This window comes from Podarcis vaucheri (assembly GCF_965113315.1).
Source record: "Podarcis vaucheri genome assembly, chromosome: 3".
Taxonomy (NCBI): Eukaryota; Metazoa; Chordata; class Lepidosauria; order Squamata; family Lacertidae; genus Podarcis; species Podarcis vaucheri.
Genome location: NC_138761.1, coordinates 21813366 through 21836281, shown reverse-complemented (window position 1 = coordinate 21836281; position 22916 = coordinate 21813366). Strand labels below are relative to the sequence as shown.

Genomic DNA, 22916 nt, shown 5'->3' with positions numbered 1-22916 from the left:
ACTTGGGATTAAGTCCCACTGAATTCATTGGGATTTACTTCCAAGTAGGCATGCATCAGGATTTTGCTGTTAGTAAGTGATTGTAATAATTGCAAAAGCAAAACAAAACAAAATAAAAATAATCCTGTTGTTCTCTAATGGCCCCCATCCCAACCTGAAACAAACTGATTTACTGCAGCAAGCAAAAGCTTGTAAAAGGACGCAAGACAGCTGAAACATTTGACAGGCATTATTAAAAGCCAGGGGATTTGTATCAGCCATTTTCCTTTAAAAGGTGCTTTGAAGTTGGCTATCTTTCATGTACTTCTTTCATGGCACATTAACAAAGAAAACCGAGCGGAGGTAAATCAAGTCTCAAGGTCACCTCTAGAGTTACAGCACCCTGGGTACCCTGATGAATTGAGAATTAATGCTGCATGAGCAGCAAATATAATAATAAAAACTATGGGCTGTTAACCAATCAAGTTTTACAAGTGGATCTGAACCCTTTTTATCTGCAACCGGAGCAAATACATCTTAATCCCCCCCACCACGGTCTTGAAATATAATTATCATAATGCAAACCCCAAACGTTAAATCACCCTTCAAACTGAGAGTGCTGTGAAGCAGAAAAGTAAATGTAATTAGGCTGGGTGAAACATTAGAAACAGAGGAGGGCAAGGGGACTTGAAAGTGGCAAAGTCCGGAGAGACTAATGCAGATACTTGGAAATGTAACACACATTAAAGTCGAAAGGGGTACGTAAAGGTTTGCACAGACACATATAAAATACAAAAGAACGAGAACCGTAAACTAAAACTTTCGCCAGTCAGGGGCCCACTTCAAAGCTAGGAAGTGATTCCATTAGGAAAGACCAAAGCGTTTAATACTGATATTTAAGTCGCTTAAGCAATGGAGTAGAATGCACTGGAAATTAGACGCTCAGTGGATTTTGCTTAATCTCTTTTGGCATAGTTAAATGCTCCCAGATGACCGGTGGCTGCAAATACTACCAATTTCTCGAAAGCTGGAACAGGGAGAAGTGCTTGCCCAAAGTGAATGAATAAGCACATGGCTCAACCCCAGAGTCGGCCACGACTGGTCCTAATGGTCAGGGGTCCCTTTACCTTTACGCCCAGTTGGGTTCAATAGCACTTACAGGACATGGTTAGGATTTCACTGTTGGGCAATTGACCTCAGTGGGATTTATCTAAGTAAACACACAGAAGATTTCAGCCTGAAGCACTTCACTTTCTATTATTAAGATAGGCTGTGGTGCATCTGCAGTGGCACGCCTTCCTCTGCCCCAGCTGCAACAAATCATGTCTCTCCAATATAGGTCTCTACAGCCACAGCAGGCGCTACAATCTCCCAACAGTTTCATTTCAACCCCAAAGATGCACTCCTCCATTGTCTCCTGGAACATGTCACCTGGAAAATTGTAATTTGCAATGCATTGCCCAGTCCAGTCAGGAACTATGGGACATGGGTGGCGCTGTGGTCTAAACCACTGAGCTTCTTGGGCTTGCCAATCAGAAGGTCGGAGGTGCGAATCAACACTACAGGGTGAGCTCCCGTTGCTCTGTCCCAGTTCCTGCCAACCTAGCAGTTCGAAAGCACGCCAGTGCAAGTAGATAAATAGGTACTGCTGTGGTGGGAAGGTAAACAGCATTTCCATGCACTCTGGTTTCTGTCACAGTGTCCCGTTGCACCAGAAGCAGTATAGTCATGCAGGCCATATGACCCGGAAAGCTGTCTGTGGAACAACACTGGCTCCCTCGGCCTGAAAGTGAGATGAGACCTGCAACCCCATAGTCGCCTTGGACTGAACTTAACTGTCCAGGGGTCCTTTACCTTACCTTTATGAAGACAATCAGGTCTACATATGCATTCCCAAACCTTTGCTAGTTGGGAATACTCCACCCCACCCCCCAAATTAAAATTGGTGAGTGTTGTAGAAATTTGCCTATGGTACAATGGTTAACATTTGCATTCATTGCTCCAATCAGTTTTGCCCCTTGGCCTCACCCAGCTGAAAAGTGTTCCCCGTTCCTGCGCTGTACCATGACCATAATTATTGGGACTATCAATGAACTGTTTACTTCAGTTTGTTTCTACAGGCCCTCTGGAGACTAGTAATGATGAGGATCATGTTCAATGTCTCTTTGTTTGTTTTGAGGTTTTGCCTGAAAACAGCTGGACCGAGCAAAAGGAGATACATGGGGAAACAGCCATCTCAAAAAAAAATAATTAAAAAAATTCTTATAGAAGCTACATTTCTACCAAAGCAAAGACCACGCTTCATATATTTTCTTACCAGTAAGTGACATCCAAAGGCGCAAAGTATTTCTTCGTAATCAAGTCAGCAAAGTAAGCTTCTGTTTCCCTACAAGCCGTTCCATTGCCAATCACAACGGTGCCGCAGCTTTCAGAGGGAGGGGAAAAGAGAATATTTGTTGGCTTTTTGCAGTATAGTAACGCTGCAGAGAGCTTGCTGGGGAGATCATGCATTAAAAAGAAAGGACTCAAAAATAACTTAAAGAAGGTTTTAATAAGAAAAACAAAAACTCCATTTACACTAAATACATTAACAAACAAACATGACCCAACCACCAACCCATCCCCCAGGGTAATGGGAGAGCTAGGTGCTGCTCCTTATATACTCTACCCAAATGCTGAGACACCTTAATCAAATACAACTCAGCAGCACCTGCTACGTTTCACAGCTGTAAAGCTGGGTCTCGTTATCTTGCTCTGGCCCTTGCTCTGGCCCCTTAAAGACATACACATGGAGTGGAACAATGATGAACCTTTACATTTAAAGAAACCATTCAACAATATTAAGGTTGAGAAAGTATTAAGTCGTCATGGCACCATCTGTCCCAGTAGGGGGCGCTGTTGCTTCCTCCACCAACAGATCAGAGAGAAGGAGATGCACCTGGCTCAACAATATGGAATGGGAAAAAGAAGGTCAACTTACCTGAGTTAACATGAAAAGGCCACCTAACATAGTACATTGTTTCAGATAGTGGAGATGCAAAGAATTGGTACAGTGGCACCTCGGGTTAAGTACTTAATTCGTTCTGGAGGTCCGTTCTTAACCTGAAACTGTTCTTAACCTGAAGCATCACTTTAGCTAATGGGGCCTCCTGCTGCCGCCACGCCGCCAGAGCACGATTTCTGTTCTCATCCTGAAGCAAAGTTCTTAACCTGAAGCACTATTTCTGGGTTAGTGGAGTCTGTAACCTGAAGCGTATGTAACCCGAGGTACAACTGTATTTGTTTGTTTGTTTATAAGCTCATATACCACCCCACAGTACCACAGTACTGTACCACCCTTAAGCAAACTGTCCAGGAAAACTAACCCCAATTTTTACAAATGAAATAAAATAAAAGTATTTTTGAATGAAAAATTGTGCAGGTAATCGTAAGCTTCTCCTTCAACTCTTTATCCTGATTCCATTCATGTATATCTATTTTTATCACTTGATTGGATCAGAAAATGCAATGGGAAACTGTAATAACACAGGCTACCATAATTATTTCATGGGCTGAGAATGTGATGCGTATCTTCTCACAAGACAATGTTGCACGATTAAAATTGATAAGGGGAAGGGCAGCCCTGTTAACCCGAAATGAATTAATGCACAATGCATCTCCCATACATTCCTGAACAAAGAGAGAACTCTGAAAACTCCTTTACTGTGAACGGAGATGGAAGTACTGCACACATCCATTAATGAAGAAAGAGGAATGATGCTCCCTGGTCCTGTTGAGGTATCTCAGCTTCACAGCATACCTGAATGCAGTATGGAAGTATCCCACTAACCATGGTTTCCCATTTCATTCAAACAGGGAAACAATGGAACAAGCCAGACCTTAAACCACAGTTTGACGCTGGTTCAAGATGAAGTGGGAACCTATGGTTAAAGGAAGGTAATTTCATAATGCATTCAAGTATCCAGAGAAGGGAGCAAGGAAGGTTCATTCATATCTCAGTTTATGAAGCCAGGATATGATTGAGCAAACATGGCTCCTTTCTTGCTACATTGCATTGGTAACATCATTGCCCCGCAACACAGCTCAGCAAGACAGGGAATGTTGGCCCTGTTGTCTCAGCAACAGACACGTGCTCCTCTCCCTCTTCCCAGTACCCTGATATTGGTTGAAAAAGGCTGCCAGAAAGCAGGGGAGGCAGATTTCTAGGGCCACCAAACAGGATTGCAAAAAGGCACCCCTTCCATTTCGGTTCAGCTCTAATACACGGGCAGACCAAAAGAGTGAAGGTTTGTTTAACATACTTGTAATCCAGCAGAAGTGTCCGTATCTTCTCAGCTTCACGGAATCCTTTACCAGAGTGTAAATAGACAACATCAGTATGGAGTATTTGGCCTAAGGTGACAAGAAATGAAAAGCCATCTAGTTAGGAAGAATAAACTTGGTGGTCCGTTTCATATGCAACAGTAAACCATGGTTTGGTGGTACTAGAACAAATTTCAGCAAGCTTCAGGCTCATGCATGCGCCCCTCCTCTCTCTTGCTGTGCTGCAGCTGCAAACAGGAGCTTTTGCTTCTTGTTTTAAACAAGCCAGAGTTTCTCACTGTGTGCAAAATGAGGGGACACTGGTTAACCATGGATAGATGCCATGGTACCCTCTGAGTGGGTGGGGATGATGTAAGCTGGACTCCAACATCACCTGCTATTTCTGCTTTAAACTATGGTTTGTTGAAACAAGCCAGGATCGAGGCTTAGTTTATGAACCCGGCTTGCTTACAAAGAATTTTTTTTCTTGCATTCCCCCTCTAAAAACTAGGTGCGTCTTATGGAGCGAAAAATACGGTAATTCTTCTACACCTTTGCTTCCCCTCCCACCCGCCATTTGCCTGGGGTTTTCCTCTTCTGCTGCACAGCCTAAAGCATTAGCTTAGTATAGGGTAGCCACGTAATGCCTTTCAGATGTTGCAGGACTCCTATGACCCCCCCCCAGCAAGCATAGCTAATGGTCACAGAAGATGGGAGCTATAGTCCGACACCATCTGCAGAGCATGACGTTAGCTACACACGTCCTGATAACACAACTAGTGCTTCTCAAAGCTGGAGCACCACACTTACTGGTTGGTGAAATGATGGCCAGTTTGCAACCATGTTTGTAGCCAGGATCAACTCCCATCAAGGTCCGTCCTCTTACAGGGCTCATGAGAAGCAACTGGCGGAGGTTCCTTCCGAACATCATTACAGATTCCTTCTCTGCGTCTGAAGTCAATTTAGATCTAAGAAAGGAGTGTAGCAAAAAAACAGAGTTATTTCATCACAGGTAGGCAAAATTGCATATTGGCTTCCTCACACCAACACTCCATTGCCCTTTTCTGTTGAAAGCCAGTGTGGTGTAGTGGTTAAGAGCGGTAGACTTGTAATCTGGTGAACCGGGTTCGCGTCTCCGCTCCTCCACATGCAGCTGCTGGGTGACCTTGGGCTAGTCACACTGATGTCTCTCAGCCCCACTCACCTCACAGAGTGTTTGTTGTGGGGGAGGAAGGGAAAGGAGAATGTTAGCTGCTTTGAGACTCCTTCGGGTAGTGATATATCGGTAAGCGGGATATCAAATCCAAACTCTTCTTTTCCATGACTTTTCCATCTCTCCTACTCTTACTTTTTAAGGAGCAAACACTCCCCGCCCCCATGTCTGTTTTGATGCAGCATGGATGACTGCATACAAATGCAGAACATGCATTTTTCCTGAAAGACAACAATTCATGCTTGTAATTTTTTTTAAATTTTTTATTTTTTTAAATAAAGTTAGTTTAAAAAGAATGCACAGGAGAAACTGTTCAGGCACTTAAAATTTGACAGTACACTTACTGTGGACTGTAACTCAGCTTTTTCATTGCCTGAGTGAATTACATTCTCAAGGAAACTCTGCTCTTGCTTCAAAAGAAACTTTTGCCTCCTCCCTTACTTGCATCTATGGCAGAGGTGAGGAGCCTCTGGCCCAGGGGCCAAATGAAGCCGTTTTTGTCTGGCCTTTGTAACTTGTCGCAGGCCATCAGCCGTAGCCAACGTAGTGCCCTCCAGATGTTGTTTGACTCCAGCTCCCCAGGCAGCTTGTCCAATGGGTCGAGGTGAAGGGAGTTGGAGTCCAGCAATATATGGAGGGCATCACATAAGTACTTTATTATCCAGAAAGGAATCAGTACAGGCAACTCCCCATTTATGCAGAGGTTGCATTCCGGGTCATTGTGCATGTCTGTGGACAGCACATAAGTCCTTTCCATCCCCTTTTCCGGCCACTTCCAGGTAGCTGTGATGCATGAATGCACATGTGTGTCAACCAGGCGAAAGTACCATATTTTTCGCTCTATAGGACGCACCCGACCATAGGATGCACCTTGTTTTAGAGGGGGAGAACAAGGGGAAAAAATTCTCCCCCTCTCTGCTTAGCGCCCCTTCAGCAAAGCGACAGGAGAAACGGAGCCCCTTCCATTTTTCCTCCCGCTTGGCTGAAGGGGCGCTGCGCAGCTCTCCCTCTCTGCTGAAGCCAGGAGAGTCTTGCTCTCCCGGCTTCAGCAAAAGGAACCCAAAGCCTCCGGAGCGCAACAGGAACTCGACTGCGCTCCGAAGGCTTCAGGTGGCTATCCCTGATAGTGCTCCCTCTGCGCTTTGGAGGCTTCGCATTGCTATCACTGAAGCCAAGGAGCTTGCATTCACTTCATTGGACGCACACACATTTCCCCTTAATTTTTGGAGGGGGAAAAGTGCGTCTTATAGAGCAAAAAATACGGTAAATTGGTCATTGCCGGTACAGATTTCTCCTGGCTCCTAAACAGTGTTTTGCTTCTACAACTTATTCCTTCCTCTCCTCTCCCCACATGCCCCTCTGGGAGGTCCTCTGGAGCCAACCTGATGGCACGTGGAGGACTGTAGGGTAAAGAAGAGAAGGGGAACGTTTCATTGTGCAACTGTAAGTCTCCTGCGCTAGCTGGACAAAGGCACTGGATATCCGTGCAGTTGAACTATTCGTCGTAGATGTTGAGTGCTAACTAACAGGGCTACTGTTGAGAATGTAGAAGGTGTTGTTTTTAGAGAGGATGTGGCTGGGATGGAGATCCTGTATGGTGATATTTCAAATAAACAAGAACTCTACATTTTTTTAAAAAGGCTAAAAAGCTTTTAATTCCCATTTTATTTCTGCAGCGCCAAAACGCCACTTCAGCTGGTTACAAAAGCCATTATATTGTCATTGGTGAAACAGATTACTTCATAGTCTAGTCAGTACAGCAACCGTGGCAGAGTTGAGCCCAATATTATGACTATGAGGTCGTTAATTTAGGAAGGGGGGGGAAATGACAGCTAAAAAGATACTTATAGCTAGAGCAATTAGCCTCCACGAATCCCTCCAGAGAAGTATGAGAAATGGGATTAGAGCGACATGATGGAGCACATTACCGAAACAGTGATTGTGAAATGGATACAATAAAACAATTTTAGCAGCACAGCAGTTTGCATCAAGACCATTATAACCATCTGATGTATTACTCAATATGGGGGGCTCACAATATGGTGCTGTCATTAAAAATGTTAAGGAAATTGCCGTTTGCATACACAAACTGTCAAATTTTTCCCCCATTTACAATGCATTTTTTGATCATTAAGTTATTTCCCACTATACTAGCTGCCAGGGGAAATGTGTCTTTCAACTTGCCAATTTTTTTTTTTTTGTTTTTTTGGTTTTTTGCATATTCTTGTGATCTAAAGAACAAATCAGGAAACTGTCGCTACTAAAAGAGCATGTGTTAAAAACTCTTCAATTAGACCGATCCTACACAGGTCTACTTGGAAGTACAGCTTATTGCTAGATTACTGCAACGTACTATACGTGGGGCTGCCTCTGAAGACGGTTTGGAAACTTCAGATGGTGCAATTCAGAGGCCAGGTTGCTCACTGGGACAAGACAGTTTGAGCATATGTTGCCAACCCTGGCCCAACTGCACTGGCTGCCAATGAGCCTTAAACAGCTCAGAACTGCAATGCCTCAGAACCGCAATGACCTATTAATTTTTACTTTGGGGGGGGGGACTTTTTTGTCACTATGGTATGTATTTATATATCGTAAACCACCCTGTGATCCTCGGATGAAGGACAGTATAGAAATCAATCAATCAATATTGATCGCAGTGGGGCTAACTTCTGAGTGAGGACCAAGGCATCAAGCAATCTCCTTCACGCAAGATACAAAATATCACCATGTCTGAAATAAGGATGGAACTATGCGGAGGCATTGGCTGGATTCACAGATTTCCCTGCATCATGATTTCTGCATGGCACATATGTGCGCACAAACACACACACACATCATGATGCACGATATATTGCCAGGTAAAAAAATATGAGGGATGCGGGTGGCGCTGTGGTCTAAACCACAGAGCCTAGGGCTTGCGATCAGAAGGTCGGCAGTTCGAAACCCCGTGACAGAGTGAGCTCCCGTTGTTCAGTCCCAGCTCCTGACCACCCAGCAGTTTGAAAGCACGTCAAAGTGCAAGTAGATAAATAGATACCGCTCCGGCGGGAAGATAAACGGTGTTTCCGTGCTCTGCTCTGGTTCACCAGAAGCGGCTTAGTCATGCTGGCCACATGACCTAGAAGCTGTCTGCGGACAAACGCCGGCTCCCTTGGCCTATAGAGCGAGATGAGTGCGCAGCCCCAGAGTCGTCTGCGACTGGACCTAATAGTCAGAGGTACCTTTACCTTTATCTTTAAAAAATTATGAAATAAAAATATCATAATATGGACTTCAAACCGGTTTTGGACTATACAGTGGTACCTCGGTTTATGAACTTAATCCATTCCGGAGGTCCATTCTTAAACTGAGGCATGCTTTCCCTAATGAGGCCTCTCATCGCCAGTGCCCTTCCACCAATCAGCTTCCATTCTTAGACCGAGGTAAAGTTCTCAAACCAAGACACTATTTCCGGTTTTGCGGAGTTTATAAATCAAAAATTGTTCTTAAACCGGACTGTTCTTGAACAGAGGTACCACTGTATATCGCTATATCACCCAGCCCCAGTGAGCATTGCCTTGCTGTATTTTTTATGAAAGTGCTGCTTCTAAATTTTAAGCAAATACTTTTTATTTGATATTCCTACATCACGGTACACAAGGGTGCATAAGGGTGTTGCTTTACCTGAATTCTCTGCAGAGAAGCGGATAAATAAGGCGCTTGTAGGAGTCTTCTGTTGAATAACGTAGAAGCTCCATTAATTCAGGCTGTGCATAGGCCTTTGGTCTCCATCTGTGCAGCAAAATGTTTAAAACTAAGATTATTTGGTAACACGTTGCAAGTGTAACCTGCCGAAAGCCATACTATAGCTTCAGCAGAATGGAGTTTTAGCACAGGGTTTACAAAGTCCATTACAAATACCCTCTTTATGGGACTTGGAAGTCCTTGAAACCTGCAGACTAACTTCTTCTAAGAATATGCATACATACAAGGTGGTTAACAAAATCTGTCAGAAGCCAAACAGATGACAAAGTTCCTACCATCCTACTATTATGGGTTCCTACTATCTACCAAATTTGTAGGAAATTAACTCAAGTGTAACAGCTTGAAATAGCCTGGCCAAGTCCGGAAGTAGCACAAGAGAATATGGGGCACTTGTCACAATTTAGAAGCATGGTCAAATCTTCACGGTCACAGCCAGCACCTATTGGTTACCCAACATGTATTTTATGAGCTAACTGCCAAGACTACCAAAGAGATAAATGGAAAACTGGCTACTACGGGCATGCATGCATCAATTCATTTCATGTACATCTGTTTAAGATCTTCTGTTGCTTTGGATTTCCCAGATATAACTTTGACTGACTGCTGCTTTGGGTTTTCCCGGAGAAACCTTAGATCTTCTACTACATTACGTTTCCCCAGCACATAAGAGTTCAAATAAAAACAGTCAACAACAGCTGCTAACCCAGCAAGCATACAAAACAACAACAACCCCAAGCAAATCCAGGCAACTATTGCTGTTATAGCCAAAGGTCAATGGATGAGAACTGTGATCCATAGAGTCACTAGATCAAGGCTCATCTAGCCACAAGGGGGCCTTAAGAGTTCTACCAGCTTCAGCCTCAACCTTCTCCGTGCAAAATATTATTGCATTATACAGATGATGTTATTATCTTGTATCTGATCCAGGTTTCCCCCATCTCCATGCCCAGTGCTCTATTTGCTGGCCAAGCCAGCAATTACTGTTCCAGTTTACTTTGTAGGGCACATTCCCATCGGAGGGTTGCCATGTGTCCTCTTTTTCTAGGATACATCCTCTTTTCCAGGTCTGGTTGCCACATGTCCTCTTTTCCCCATACATGACCTTTTTTCAGGATTAAAATTTCTGTCTGGGTGGATTTTTGAAATTTGGCACAATACAGTAACCCAGAAGAGAATCACAACACAGCAGCATCTTAAACTAGCTACATACTGTATGAATCCCTTGTGGCTGAACTAAAAGGACGCTGGTTGCAAGATCTTGGAGAAGGAATCTGGGAGTGCAAGAGTTAACATCCCCGTCTCCTTCAGGAGAGCCCATATGTACATGTACATGTAAGAGTTTAATAAATTGTTCTGTGCACACTTACGTTCACAAAGATGTGAACGTGAGCCCAGATACTTTCATGTGGCAAGTGAGGGAGCAATATGTATTATTATTATTTTGTTGCTGAAAACTAAGAACATTGCTACTAGCAATATATCACAGCTTCTATAGCCAACATATAGTAGGGGGTTGGGACACAGGTGGCGCTGTGGGTTAAACCCCAGAGTCGGTCATGACTGGACCTAACGATCAGGGGTCCATTTACCTTTACCTTTACTAGATCTAAAGCAGCAATAGCCAATGCTACACCCTCAAGGTATTGCTGGGTTGCATACAACTCCTGTCAACCCTGATCATTGGCCATGTTGGCTGAGTCTAATGGGAGAGACTCCAACATCTGGAGAGAAACACATTGGCTACTCACTCCCAGCTTAAGGGATCAGAAAAACGAACAAAGCATTGGTATGCCCTCATACAGACCTTGCATTTACACACCACCTACAGAATTCAAACTTCACGCCGTCAGGAATGTTGACCTTCACTGTCAGGACTTTGAGATTCTCCCCTCGGTTAATGGCTAGAATCTAAACGGCAAATAGAAATGGAGAACACATATGACACACATAACAGGCAGGGAACACCTTCAAAACCACAGTGAATCTATTGATCTAGTGACTGTGCTGACTGCAGGGGGACCCATAGTTTGACTGCTTATAAGGCAGCTTCGTATGTTCACATGTGAAAGTGCTATTACAGCTGTATTATTGTTAGTTGCTCAATGTGCCAAAATGGCTTCCATAGAACCAAAACCTAGAGATGAATGAACTATGTTTTCAGTGGGTTGAGTGTGGGGGAGGGGGGTCCTCAGTTTTTGCCCCTCCCCTAATTTAGCAAAAGCAGAGTTATGCAAAACTAAGTATGCAAATCAAGAGAAAGAATGTATATTATTATGCATAATGTATACAGGATGTAGAATCCCATTTTTGCTAGACCAAGATTTGGATTATCTAGGTGTAGAATTTTAATTTTGTTTTTGAACCACAGGGTAGACACAGGCTTGAGTACTGGTTTGTTTTCATACAGATCAATCAGCTAACTCTGCAATCTTACTTTGCACGTCAGATGTAGGGGCAGGTGTGCACAGCTTAGCCAAAAGGGGAGACCCAACAGGCCTCATTTTTATTTATTTTACTTAGGAAAATATTTATATACCACTAAATCATAGAAAAACATTGAAGTGGTTTACAATTATACCTACATCTATATCTACAGAATAAAAACACATACGGGTTTAAAATCAGAAACCATCAACTAACTATTATGGAAAGATGTTATCTTAATTGCCTGCATAGAGAAGTTTTCAACAGGCATCTGAAGGTTGAAACTGAAGCCACCTGTTGAATCCTTACTGCCAGGACTGGGCCAATGATATTAAAGGCCCTACTTCATATCGGTGTCAGATGGGCCTCTCTGACTCAAGGGACAAGCAACGACACTCCTGCACTTGACCTCAATAGCTGAGAAGGGATATAAGGGTTCAGGGAATCCCTAAGGTACCCTGGAGCTAAGTCGTTCAAGGCTATGTAAATGAATACAGGGATCTTGAACGTGGCTCGATAGCAGATGGGCATTTACTAGGCCTGTGGGACAGAGGTTCCCCACCTCTAGGCTAAATCAAAAGGTGTATTCAGAGTGCATAAGCTCCACAGGATGCACCAAGTCACATAAACCCAACTAAGCGACTGGGTTGCATGACATCTGGATGACTGCTAAAATGTATTTAAGTACTTTTCATGTATTTAAGTACTTCCCCACCTTTCAGTGTGAGCTGCTCTCAGAGTAACAAAGATTCTCCCCTGCCCTGTTTATACAGGGACAGAGTGTGTGTGTGTGTGTGTTTGTGTGTGTGTGTGTGTGTGTGTGCTTCAAGGCTGTGCGGAGATTTAACCAAACTGTTGTCACAATCCCACTTGACCCAGACAAAATGGTTTGGAAACCCAAAGATCATCTGAGTACAACCTAAAGGGTCAAAGGAACCAGAAATGATCCCAACCAAGGGACCCATCTCATGGATGTCTCACTTGATAACTACCACCCATCTCTCTGACCACAACCCAAGCTCTGCCTTGATCCTGGATTCTCCCACTTCATCCCTTGGGCATCCAAAGCAAAGGCAACAGCAGACGCAGTAGGAAGGCCTAAGTCAGCATAATAATGCCTGTTTGACTGCAAGAACAGGATGCCTGGACTAGATAGGCTAATAGCCTGATCCAGAAAGGCTCTTCTTATGTTCTTATGGAATAATAACATTTCCATGAGATGATAAGTATTCATTTTAACTGTCAGCAAAGGGGGGGGGGGGAAACAATGATTGCTATGTACGTGGAAATCCACATGCTCCCGAAAGTTAAGAAAACCATACATTTCCGATACATTAGACGTGCAGAGAAACCATTAAAAAGCTGTTAAAAGTTGACATTCCTGTGTTGCCGTGCATGTTGATGTATGCTACGGGCCCTCAGCCCTGTCACAAGCAAGCTTGCTGTGTCAATCACGAACTTTAATTCAATCACTAGCTAACTCAGACATGTCACATATGTTAAACACAATGGTCTAAAAATGACCTGGGGGCATCGCACCAATTTATATTCCTCAGCTTTCCCTGTGCATGTTGACATACCAGGCCTGACATATCATTGAACAACACAGCAAATAATAAAAATTACATGTGAAATGTTATAGCATCAGGTACCTTGACTGCCAAAGCAAATGCTCTCATGCAGGAATTAGGAGGGCACACATTTGCTGAACGAAAACAAAACACTTTCATGGTTATTCCACACTGGCAAGTGTGTGTGTGTGTGTGTGTGTGTGTGTCTGTGTGAAAGCTAAAACAGCTATCTGGAGTGAAATCAAAATTATGTTTTTCGGCAAACAACTTCGTCAGATACAGATATCATTGCTCCTGACTCGCAGGGGTTTTTCCCGACCAAGTGCCCTATTTCCAAGCCCCTCCAAACAAACTAGCTTGACAAACAATGGCTTGAAGAAGAGCATCTTCTCATTAATAGCCAACACCGATAAGCCAAATTTAGCTTGGAAACTAAGTATCTGTAGAAAAGTAAGCAAGTTGCCATCCCCTTAGGCCAGTGTTAGAAATTAGCCAGGTGCCAGGTGCGTTTTCTACTGGTGTAGATCCAATTGTGACTATGTGGAGATTTATGGGAGCCAGCTTAGCAACCACAACTTAAACACCTCTGCCTTAGTCCATAGATAATGTCATTTCCATCTCAACTGGGTGTGTTTCTCCTCCTTCCGTACTGGGACAAGTGAATTGTTGTTAAGAGGAAGCTACAGTCAAGTAATGTTGAGATCATAGAATCGTCAAACCATAGCATTGTATGGGACCCCCAGTCCAACACCCTGGCAAACAGACATTCCACTGTGGCAATTTTAACTGATTTTAACTAGGTGGCACTTGGCCCCTAGCTCATATATCTGAGCTTTCAACATTGCCTTAGGCCTCAGTGAAAAGGGGTTGGTTTCTTCTTTGGTGATCACTCATAGTCAAGTAAGATTGTCTTCCATAAACACGGTTTTAGCAATGAGTCCGTAAGTGACTGTGGAGGCCAATTCTTGATCCACATGTCCTTCCACAGTCATTTGGCCTGATCAAGTAAAGCTTTCTATGTGGGTAAACCAACCCCTTTTCACTGAGGCCTAAGGCAATGGGACATTCGATGGGAAACCAAAATGCTTGTTTACCAAGCTATTGCACTACCAACCTTACTGTATGCTTGCGAAACATGGACCACTTACAAACGCCATCTCCAACTTCTCAAAAGATTCCATCAATGGTGCCTCCAAAAAATCTTACACCTTTATATATTTTATATAAAATATATTTTCCCTCATCTACTGACTATACCAAGGACCCTTTAAAGAACCTGCAGTGTTGATTGGCGAAACACCTTCAAACTCTACAATTCTACGTATGATCGCTACAAGAATTTGTTTAAATTTTATACTGTGAGTGGCCGTACATACGTGGAAAAGTAGGATAAAAATCATCATTAGCAACAACTGGATAACATTGAGAAGGGAGCACACCAAGAAAACACAAGGCAAGAGGAGCTTGGAAGGGGATGAATAACAGAGAAGATATAGGCAAAGTGAAGCAAACAACCGGGAGCTGCAGGAGAGAGGAGAGCTGGAGTTCACATATTGATTGGAAGGAACCAGCAAATTTCTGGCTGCCGGCCAGTAGTCCTTGCTTTTTCATGTACAGGCTAGTTTCGAATCACAGCCCTTGTTCAAATAAGCATGCAGCACAGGAAATCCATTTGAAAAGACTCAGGAGAATTCAGGAGGAAGGTGAAACTCAAGGTTAGCAACAAAATCCTCAAATGGCTTTTTCATTTCTTAGCTAACTGAAGGGCGAATAAAAGCACAGCATGGAATCCACACACCACTTCCTCTGAACCACTGCAGATATAACGTTTCCCACTCTCCTACCTGTGCTTAAAAAGGTTGGGAGAAACCCACTGGCTCATTCACAACCTCTTTCTGTCTCCTGTGCAAATGTTCCCACTCTTTCCTTTTCAGCATTATCCGTGGTGCGGCTAATCTTTGCGCTAATGTGATGAGCTTCAAACCAGATTCTAAAGCAAGGATTTGAAGCTTGTTTCCAAAACCCTGGTTCAAGGCTAACCCTGGTGAACATTAACTTTGGTGCAGAGGTGACACTGCACTGTGGTTAACACGGCCAAAGGAAGGCAGGAGCTCATGTGGAAAAAAAGAGGAAGAAGAAACTCGATTTGTTTTGTTTATATATTGCAAGTTGCTTTGAGTTACACCTTGGTGAAAAATCAACTGGTAAATTTAAAATAATAATAATAATAATAATAATAATAATAATAATAATAATAATAATAATAATAATTTATTTGTACCCCGCCCATCTGGCTGGGTTTCCCCAGCCACTCTGGGCGGCTTCCATAGAAACCAAAAATACAGTAAAATATCACAGATTAAAAACTTCCCTGAACAGGGCTGCCTTAAGATGTCTTCTAAATGTCAGGTAGTTATTTATCGCTTTGACATCTGATGGGAGGGCGTTCCACAGGGCGGACGCCACTACCGAGAAGGCCCTCTGCCTGGTTCCCTGTAGCTTTGCTTCTCGCAATGAGGGAACCGCCAGAAGGCCCTCGGCGCTGGACCTCAGCGTCCGGGCAGAACAATGGGGGTGGAGACGCTCCTCCAGGTATACTGGACCAAGGCCGTTTAGGGCTTTAAAGGTCAACACCAGCACTTTGAATTGTGCTCGAAAACGTACTGGGAGCTAATGTAGGTCTTTCAAGACCGGTGTTATGTGGTCTCGGCGGCCGCCCCCAGTCACCAGTCTAGCTGCCGCATTCTGGATTAGTTGTAGTTTCCGAGTCACCTTCAAAGGTAGCCCCACATAGAGCACATTGCAGTAGTCCAAGCGGGAGATAACCAGAGCATGCACCACTCTGGCGAGACAGTCCGCGGGCAGGTAAGGTCTCAGCCTGCGTACCAGGTGGAGTTGGTAGACAGCTGCCCTGGGCACAGAATTGACCTGCGCCTCCATGGACAGCTGTGAATCCAAAATGACTCCCAGGCTGCGCACCTGGTCCTTCAGGGGCACAGTTACCCTATTCAGGACCAGGGAGTCCTCCACACCTGCCCGCCCCGTCCCCCAAAAACAGTACTTCTGTCTTGTCAGGATTTAATAAATGAAATAAATTAAAAACCAGTTAAACCAAGCTGGTTCCAGGCTCCAGCGGACTGTCACTTACCCTGTAGTGGAACCTCTCTAACTGGCACCAGGCAGCTGCCATTTTAATTTCCCATCTTGCCCCAAAGCCACACTACCTCAGGGCACTGTGGGAAATGGGCTATGCCTAATTAGCAATGGTGAGCCCTGCTGGGACTCAAGAACCCCATCAGATGCCTATGGGAGTGCTCTGTTAACCTTGCCTATGAGCCCGGGAAATATTAGATAAGCATTGGGAGCCTGTGGTGGTTTAGTCGCAATGTAGGCTTTGAAAATCAGTAGGACTAATTTGGAATTTCTGCAAAACAATAACGAACAACACTTAAAAAAAAAAAATCCCAAAATGCTGATGTTCTTTTTCTTTTTTTTACTTTGACATTGGGAACATTTGGCACACGATGTATATATAAGTTCACACACATATTTATATATATACATGTATTTTTAAAACCTTCCCTTCTTTCAGGTCACCTTTAACTACAATTATTTAACCTTTTCTCGCCACCCGGGACCAATTTCAGCTGACAGGTTTAACGCCGCGTGGCTCAGAGCACTCGTCAATCACAGGGATGTTCTCCAAGCCATTCAGCAGTGCCGCAGTGGCTGACACAGGAGACATGACATCAGACAAGACGTCTGAGGTTAGATTTAGAAGATGGTGGAGCAAAGACTGAACAAACCGGGGCTGAGGGCACAACTCGGAGGAAGGGAGGGTTGGGGGTCAAAGCGACGGAGAGCAAAGCAAGCCTTCCAGACTCCTGCCGGTCCCAGGAGAAAATGATTAAATGCTTCATTCTTCCTCAGCCACTGTCCCGGAATAACAAGGCATGTTCCCTTGTATCTCTGGAGAAACAGTTTGTTCGTACTAAAAGGTCTGCTGCAAATCTTTCCATTGGGCTAATCCGTAATGACCTTGACTCGGTCCAGCTGCCCTCCGCCATCTGTTCAAGGGCAGCAAAGTGCAGGTGGGAAGGCGGGGGCAGGCACAAAAAGAGGCTTGCAAGGATCAGACCAAATGCCAGTGTAGTCCGGTACCCTGTTCTCATGGTAGCCAGTCAGATGGCAGTGGGACCAGAGTTCAACAACGTCTCTCTTTGCTTGTGATTAGCAGGAGCCAGTATTCAGAAACGTACGGTTTCCAACAGCAAAAGTGCGAACACATAGCCACTGAGAGACACATTCACAGAGGCTAAGGCAGCGGAGATAGCGCAGTTGGGGAAGCATGAGACTCTTAATCAGGGACATGGATTCGAGCCCCACGAAGCGCACAAGATTCCTGCATTATAGAGGTTAGATTAGATTGGCCCATCAGGCTCCCTTCCAACAATTCTACGATTCACTAAAATCATCCAAGATGGTGACCGTCACTTGCAGGAGCGAATTTGACATTTTAAGGCCTGTGTGCAGAAGAACTTCATTTTTTAAAAAAATAATTTTTATTAACTGGCCAATCACATCAAATTAAATCATATCACATAAATTCCGAATTACAAAGCCGAATTTTAAATTTTGTTGGGGGGACCCATATTTCAAGATCCGAAGGGGGATTCTGATCATCTTCTTGCTGCTGCGTTAATGTCCAAATCAGTCCAAACAAAGTTCATAGTTCTATCCCATCTTATCTTGCTGTTTCCACATCACATCTTGTTCATATATTTTCTCTTTTTTCTTTATGATCTCTTCTGATAGTCTCCTTAAGCCGATAAACACCAATAGTAATAATAGTCCTGTGTGAATTTTCCGTTCTTCCAATCCTCAAATCGAGATGGTTTCCATATATCGTCTCCTTCATAGATAACATCACTCTTTCCATCATAGTCTCGTAAAGCTGTCGCTCTTAAGTCCCACTGAGGAGTTTAACCCACAATATATAAACAGCTCTATTTCTCTCTTTCTCCTCCCAGACTCAAGACCTCCGACAGAACTTCCCAATATGGTGACGGCATTTTTAACTGCGTCATTCCCAAGCTCTTACACATTCCACGCTCTTCTTAAAACGTGCTTTGGTTCGAAAGTTTATCTCCACACAGCCTTAAATCCACAGCTTAAGTCCTTAAAACGACATTTCTGACTCATAAGGGGAAGGGATTCTTGTTTAATCACATAGGGAAAGAAGGAAGTTTTTTCCCCTCCCCCATCGGTCATTTGCCGTACCTTGTCTTGGCGTATCTTCTCATGTTTTATTCTTATCTTGTTTTGTCAGAGATCTCTTCTGTTAGCAGTCTTTACTCCCCCTTCTTTCTTGAAACATGTGCATTCCTTTCATCCAAATTGTTTCCTTTGAAGTTCTGCATCTAGTGGCGCAAATCAGGGACGGCGTTCAGGAGTGCCGAAATCCCACAGGAGGGCTTTGTGCCTAGTGCCCCCACCTCCACAAATTCGGGGGTGGTATAGGGCACAGCAGGCAAGGGCCGTCCCCCCCACAATCCTGGGGGGGGGGGTTAAGGAGGCTAATTACCCCCAACATAGCCTCCAAATTACCTCGTGTGGGTCGGAGAGATGCTATTGTCAGCCATCTTCCAATGTGCCCCCTAGTGGCCAATGCGCCCCCTAGTGGCCCCTTCAAAATCTTCCTCTCACACTGGGAGCCAGTGTGGTGTAGTGGTTAAGAGCGGTAGATTCGCAATCTGGGGAACCGGGTTCGCGTCTCTGCTCCTCCACATGCAGCTGCTGGGTGACCTTGGGCTAGTCACACTTCTCTGAAGTCTCTCAGCCCCACTCACCTCACAGAGTGTTTGATGTGGGGGAGGAAGGGAAAGGAGAATGTTAGCCGCTTTGAGACTCCTTCAGGTAGTGATAAACTGGGATATCAAATCCAAACTCTTCTTCTTCTTCCCTTGTTCGTTTGTTTCAACAATTTGCATGCTACTTAATCACAGTTGTCTCTAAGTAGTGTAGCCTTCAGATTTATTTATTTTTAAAGCCCTCAGTAAGAACTGGAAGTTCAACGGTGGGGAGAGGGGAGCTGTCTGCCCTCAACTAGAGGGGAGCTTCACGAAATTGGGCCCACCATTTTGAATGCATGGCTCCTTGTAGATAGGAATCGTGTGTACAGGCCAATAGGGGATCACCAAGAACAGCTCCCCCGAAGACCTCTGTGATTGGACAGGGATCTAGGAGATAAGGCTGCCCCCCTGAGGTATCCTGGGCCCAAGTTTACAGGGCCTCGTAAATTAATAAATGAACCTTGAACCCAGTCCAGTAGCTTCTGATCACTGGAGTTATGCGCTGGCAACCATCTGCCCCCATCAACAGTCTAGCCACGGTGCTTTGCACTAGATGGAGCCTCTGTGTCAGGCACAAAGACAGCCACCACACAGATCACCTGCAAAAAAACAAGCTTTGAGTTTACCTCTGCATGGATCACCATAGCCAGATTATCCCTGTCCAAGAACAGCCATAGTTAGCGTACCAGCCAAAGCTGATAAAAGGCACTAAGGCTATCTGAGCTTCAAGTCATGAGGAGCACCCCAAAGTCCGAACCTCTTCTTCCCAAGAGAGTGCACCCCCTTCGTTGCACTGCTTTCAAGGTTTTGTGCTGCTAAATGGTCTACAAATTTGTTTAACAGATAAATAATATTCTATGCAGCAGAGGGGCGATCATTAAGCACCTACCTGGTGATGCTGAATATTCTTTATATTGCAAGAAAAATTCTGGTACAGGTGAAACTTGTTGACATCTTTTTCATTGGCCTTTTTCGAGGTCACTTTTGCCAAGGATGACTGAATACAAATGTACTTTCTTTGGCATCTATATTAAAAAAAAATAAAATTGAACAGAATTCAAATAGAAGTCATGCTAATGTCATCACAAGGACTGATAGTGACTTGCCCGTTATTATCATACTACGTTTTAACAAAACAAGCGATTTTCAGAATTAAGGAAGTATCCCAATAGCAAGGCAGAGCAGAAAATGACAGAGGCTCTTGGGCTTGGGTCTTCCAAAAGAACAGGATGTTGCACTAGATGGGGCCTATGGCCTCATCCAGCAGGGCTCTTTGCATGCTCATATGCCAAGCGGCCAAAGATGGAATCTGCTACTTTGGCTGCAAGCAACCCGAGTCCATGCCCTGATTCAGGATTCTGCTTTGATCCTTCCTGTTCACTGTTGGACCACAATGGATTCCAGTTCCAGGGGTTTCCCCCCCCCCAATGGATGACCAAGGTCTGACTCATATGGAGTAACATTTGCTTCATGCAACATGCAAATCTGGAGCACTGGTGCTGGGCTTCCCTATATTCTGTTAGGATATTTCCGTTCCACCTTAAAAGGGAGCAGGCTTTGTGAGTCAGAGAGTCTGCGCATGTCCTGTTCACAGGATGTTTATGTTTCCTATTGCTTTCGCTCTCTCTCTGTCGGAGACACTGATGCAGGCAGTCATGTCTTTCTTTGTTCTGATCAACGCTGAATAAAGCTTGTAAATAATGCTCTCCTGAGTGCGACTTCTGCTGTCAATTATCTGCTGATAAGAGTGTGCATGAGCTCTGGAATGTGGCAAGATATTTTCTAGAAACTCATGTCGCTAATCGCTGATACTGCGTGCCTACGGGAGATCGATGGATCGTCCGGCAGACGGCTTGGGGCCATGATGGACTTTGTCTCCCTGGCAGTATCCCAACAGTATCTTCTAAGCACACAAATGCCTGGATAGCTCTGCACATGAAATCCCTGGTTTATGCAGAAGATGAAAACCAGCTGGATCACATCAGAGGTCCACGGGGGCCTCCCTTTTGCCTGCCCTGAACCACACTCCACTGCCACCCTCCTGGTAAAGGACAGGACTTGGGAGCTCACTCAGGGCTGCTACACAACTGTCTGCAGGTGGTATGCTGGCATAATAATAATAATAATAATAATAATAATAATAATAATAAATTTTATTTATACCCCGCCCTCCCCAGCCAAGACCAGTCTCAGGGCGGCTGACACCAGGTCTTCACCAAGGCCAACTATCCAGACTGGTCCTACGTGGGCCAGAAAAAAGCTAGGGAAGTCCCCAAATAGGAGTTCCATCACAGAAGGAGAAAGGAAAAAGGAAAGAGGGGGAGGGGATCAAGTTGATTCCAAGCCAAAGGCCAGACGGTACAACTCTGTCTTACAGGCCCTGCGGAAAGAAATCAGACCCTGCAGGGCCCTGGTCTCATGAGACAGAGCGTTCCACCAGGCCGGAGCCAGAGGGTTGAAAAGGCCCTGGCTCTAGTTGAGGCTAATCTGACTTCCTTAGGGCCTGGGACTTGTGGGGTGTTGCTATTTATGGACCTTAAGGTCCTCCGTGAGGCATACCAGGAGAGGCGGTCCCATAGAAACGAAGGTCCTAGGCCGTGAAGGGCTTTACAGGGCTTTAATGTGGCCAAACAGGGAGGGCCTTAGCTGTGCGGTAGAGCACCTGCTTTTTTTGCAAAAGCCCCCAGCTTCAAGCCAGGTAGGGCTGGGAGAAGCCCCTGTCTGAAACCCTGAAGCGCTGCTGCCAGATGGTCTACAAGACAGCTTCCTATGTACCTAAGGAGTGCCAGTGTTATTTTCCACCTGAATCCATACCTGACGAACCCCTTCCACTGTGCCTTTGAAGGCAAGACAGAAATGAATGCATAAAAGCAGCAAAATAAGAATTTAAGTGGCCTATGATAAAAGCAAACTGCCTGCAACAACGGCACTTACAAATCTCTGATGAAATCCAGCGTCTCTTTATCTTTAGCAATCATGTCAGCCAAGATGTGCTGCACTCCAGATTTTACTTCCTCAACCGTGGAAAGACCTGGAAGAAAATATATTTGAGCCTTGTGCTATTCATTTCATTCCTATATTTTATGCCCTGATAATGTCCACAACACTGTGGATGTGCTCCAACATTTAGGAGCTATATTTAACTATCAGTCCTGAGTAGGGATAATTTGAGGAGCCTTACTTTGCTGGATACTGTCTAACAGATTCAAATTTAGAACCTGTGCTTTAAAAAATGCTCAATTAATCTTTTTTTAAAAAATACCAAGAAGAAAAACTTCTCCACAGATGAACTAGAAAAAAGTATTTACTAGCTTCTCTATAAGAGTAATATAAAAACCAGCCCGTTTTATTGTCTAATATTGCCCCCTACAGATTTATCTATAATTACACTAGGAGACACATTGCTAGATATAGTTGCAAGCTTTCGGTTTTAAAATTGATGTGATTTTCAGCATGTCTTGGTATTAATTTTTTAGAAGGGTAAGAAAGGATATTTTCTTCCTTCTTGTATTGTGATTGGATGAAAAGTCTTCATATTATGTGAGTTTTTACTGGTATGGGTGAGTGTTTATTTTATGGCGTATCTGCATTTTAAATCTTTGCAAGTCACTTTGAAAGACAGATACATTCAATCAATAATAAAATATACAGAATTTTTGATTTAACAGGAGACTTTAAAAAAAACCACATTTCAATAGCAATTTTCTCCTCTTCAAAAGCAGAATATTATTCCCATCCAATACTGCAATACTTCCCATTCATTTCTTTATATCTGCCTCTGAAATTAATAGGGGCCTTATTCTTTGTATGTTCTGTTTTAGCAGGTCTGTG

At 44.1% G+C, this 22916-nt stretch overlaps 1 protein-coding gene across 2 annotated transcripts in view; it reads right to left on the bottom strand.

The window, feature by feature from the left end:
- The window catches only part of SRBD1 (S1 RNA binding domain 1), a 173749-nt gene that overhangs the window by 134372 nt on the left and 16461 nt on the right, over positions 1-22916 (bottom strand). Inside the window, exons 8-14 of one of the 2 annotated variants that reach the window (XM_082217414.1) lie at positions 22020-22116; positions 19975-20110; positions 11043-11146; positions 9158-9265; positions 5092-5249; positions 4281-4371; positions 2297-2404 (exon numbers count right to left, since the gene is read on the bottom strand). In XM_082217414.1, coding sequence (XP_082073540.1) covers positions 2297-2404; positions 4281-4371; positions 5092-5249; positions 9158-9265; positions 11043-11146; positions 19975-20110; positions 22020-22116 — 802 coding nt within the window. The remainder of the gene's footprint in view (positions 1-2296; positions 2405-4280; positions 4372-5091; positions 5250-9157; positions 9266-11042; positions 11147-19974; positions 20111-22019; positions 22117-22916) is intronic. The other variant, XM_082217415.1, reaches the window with a different exon arrangement.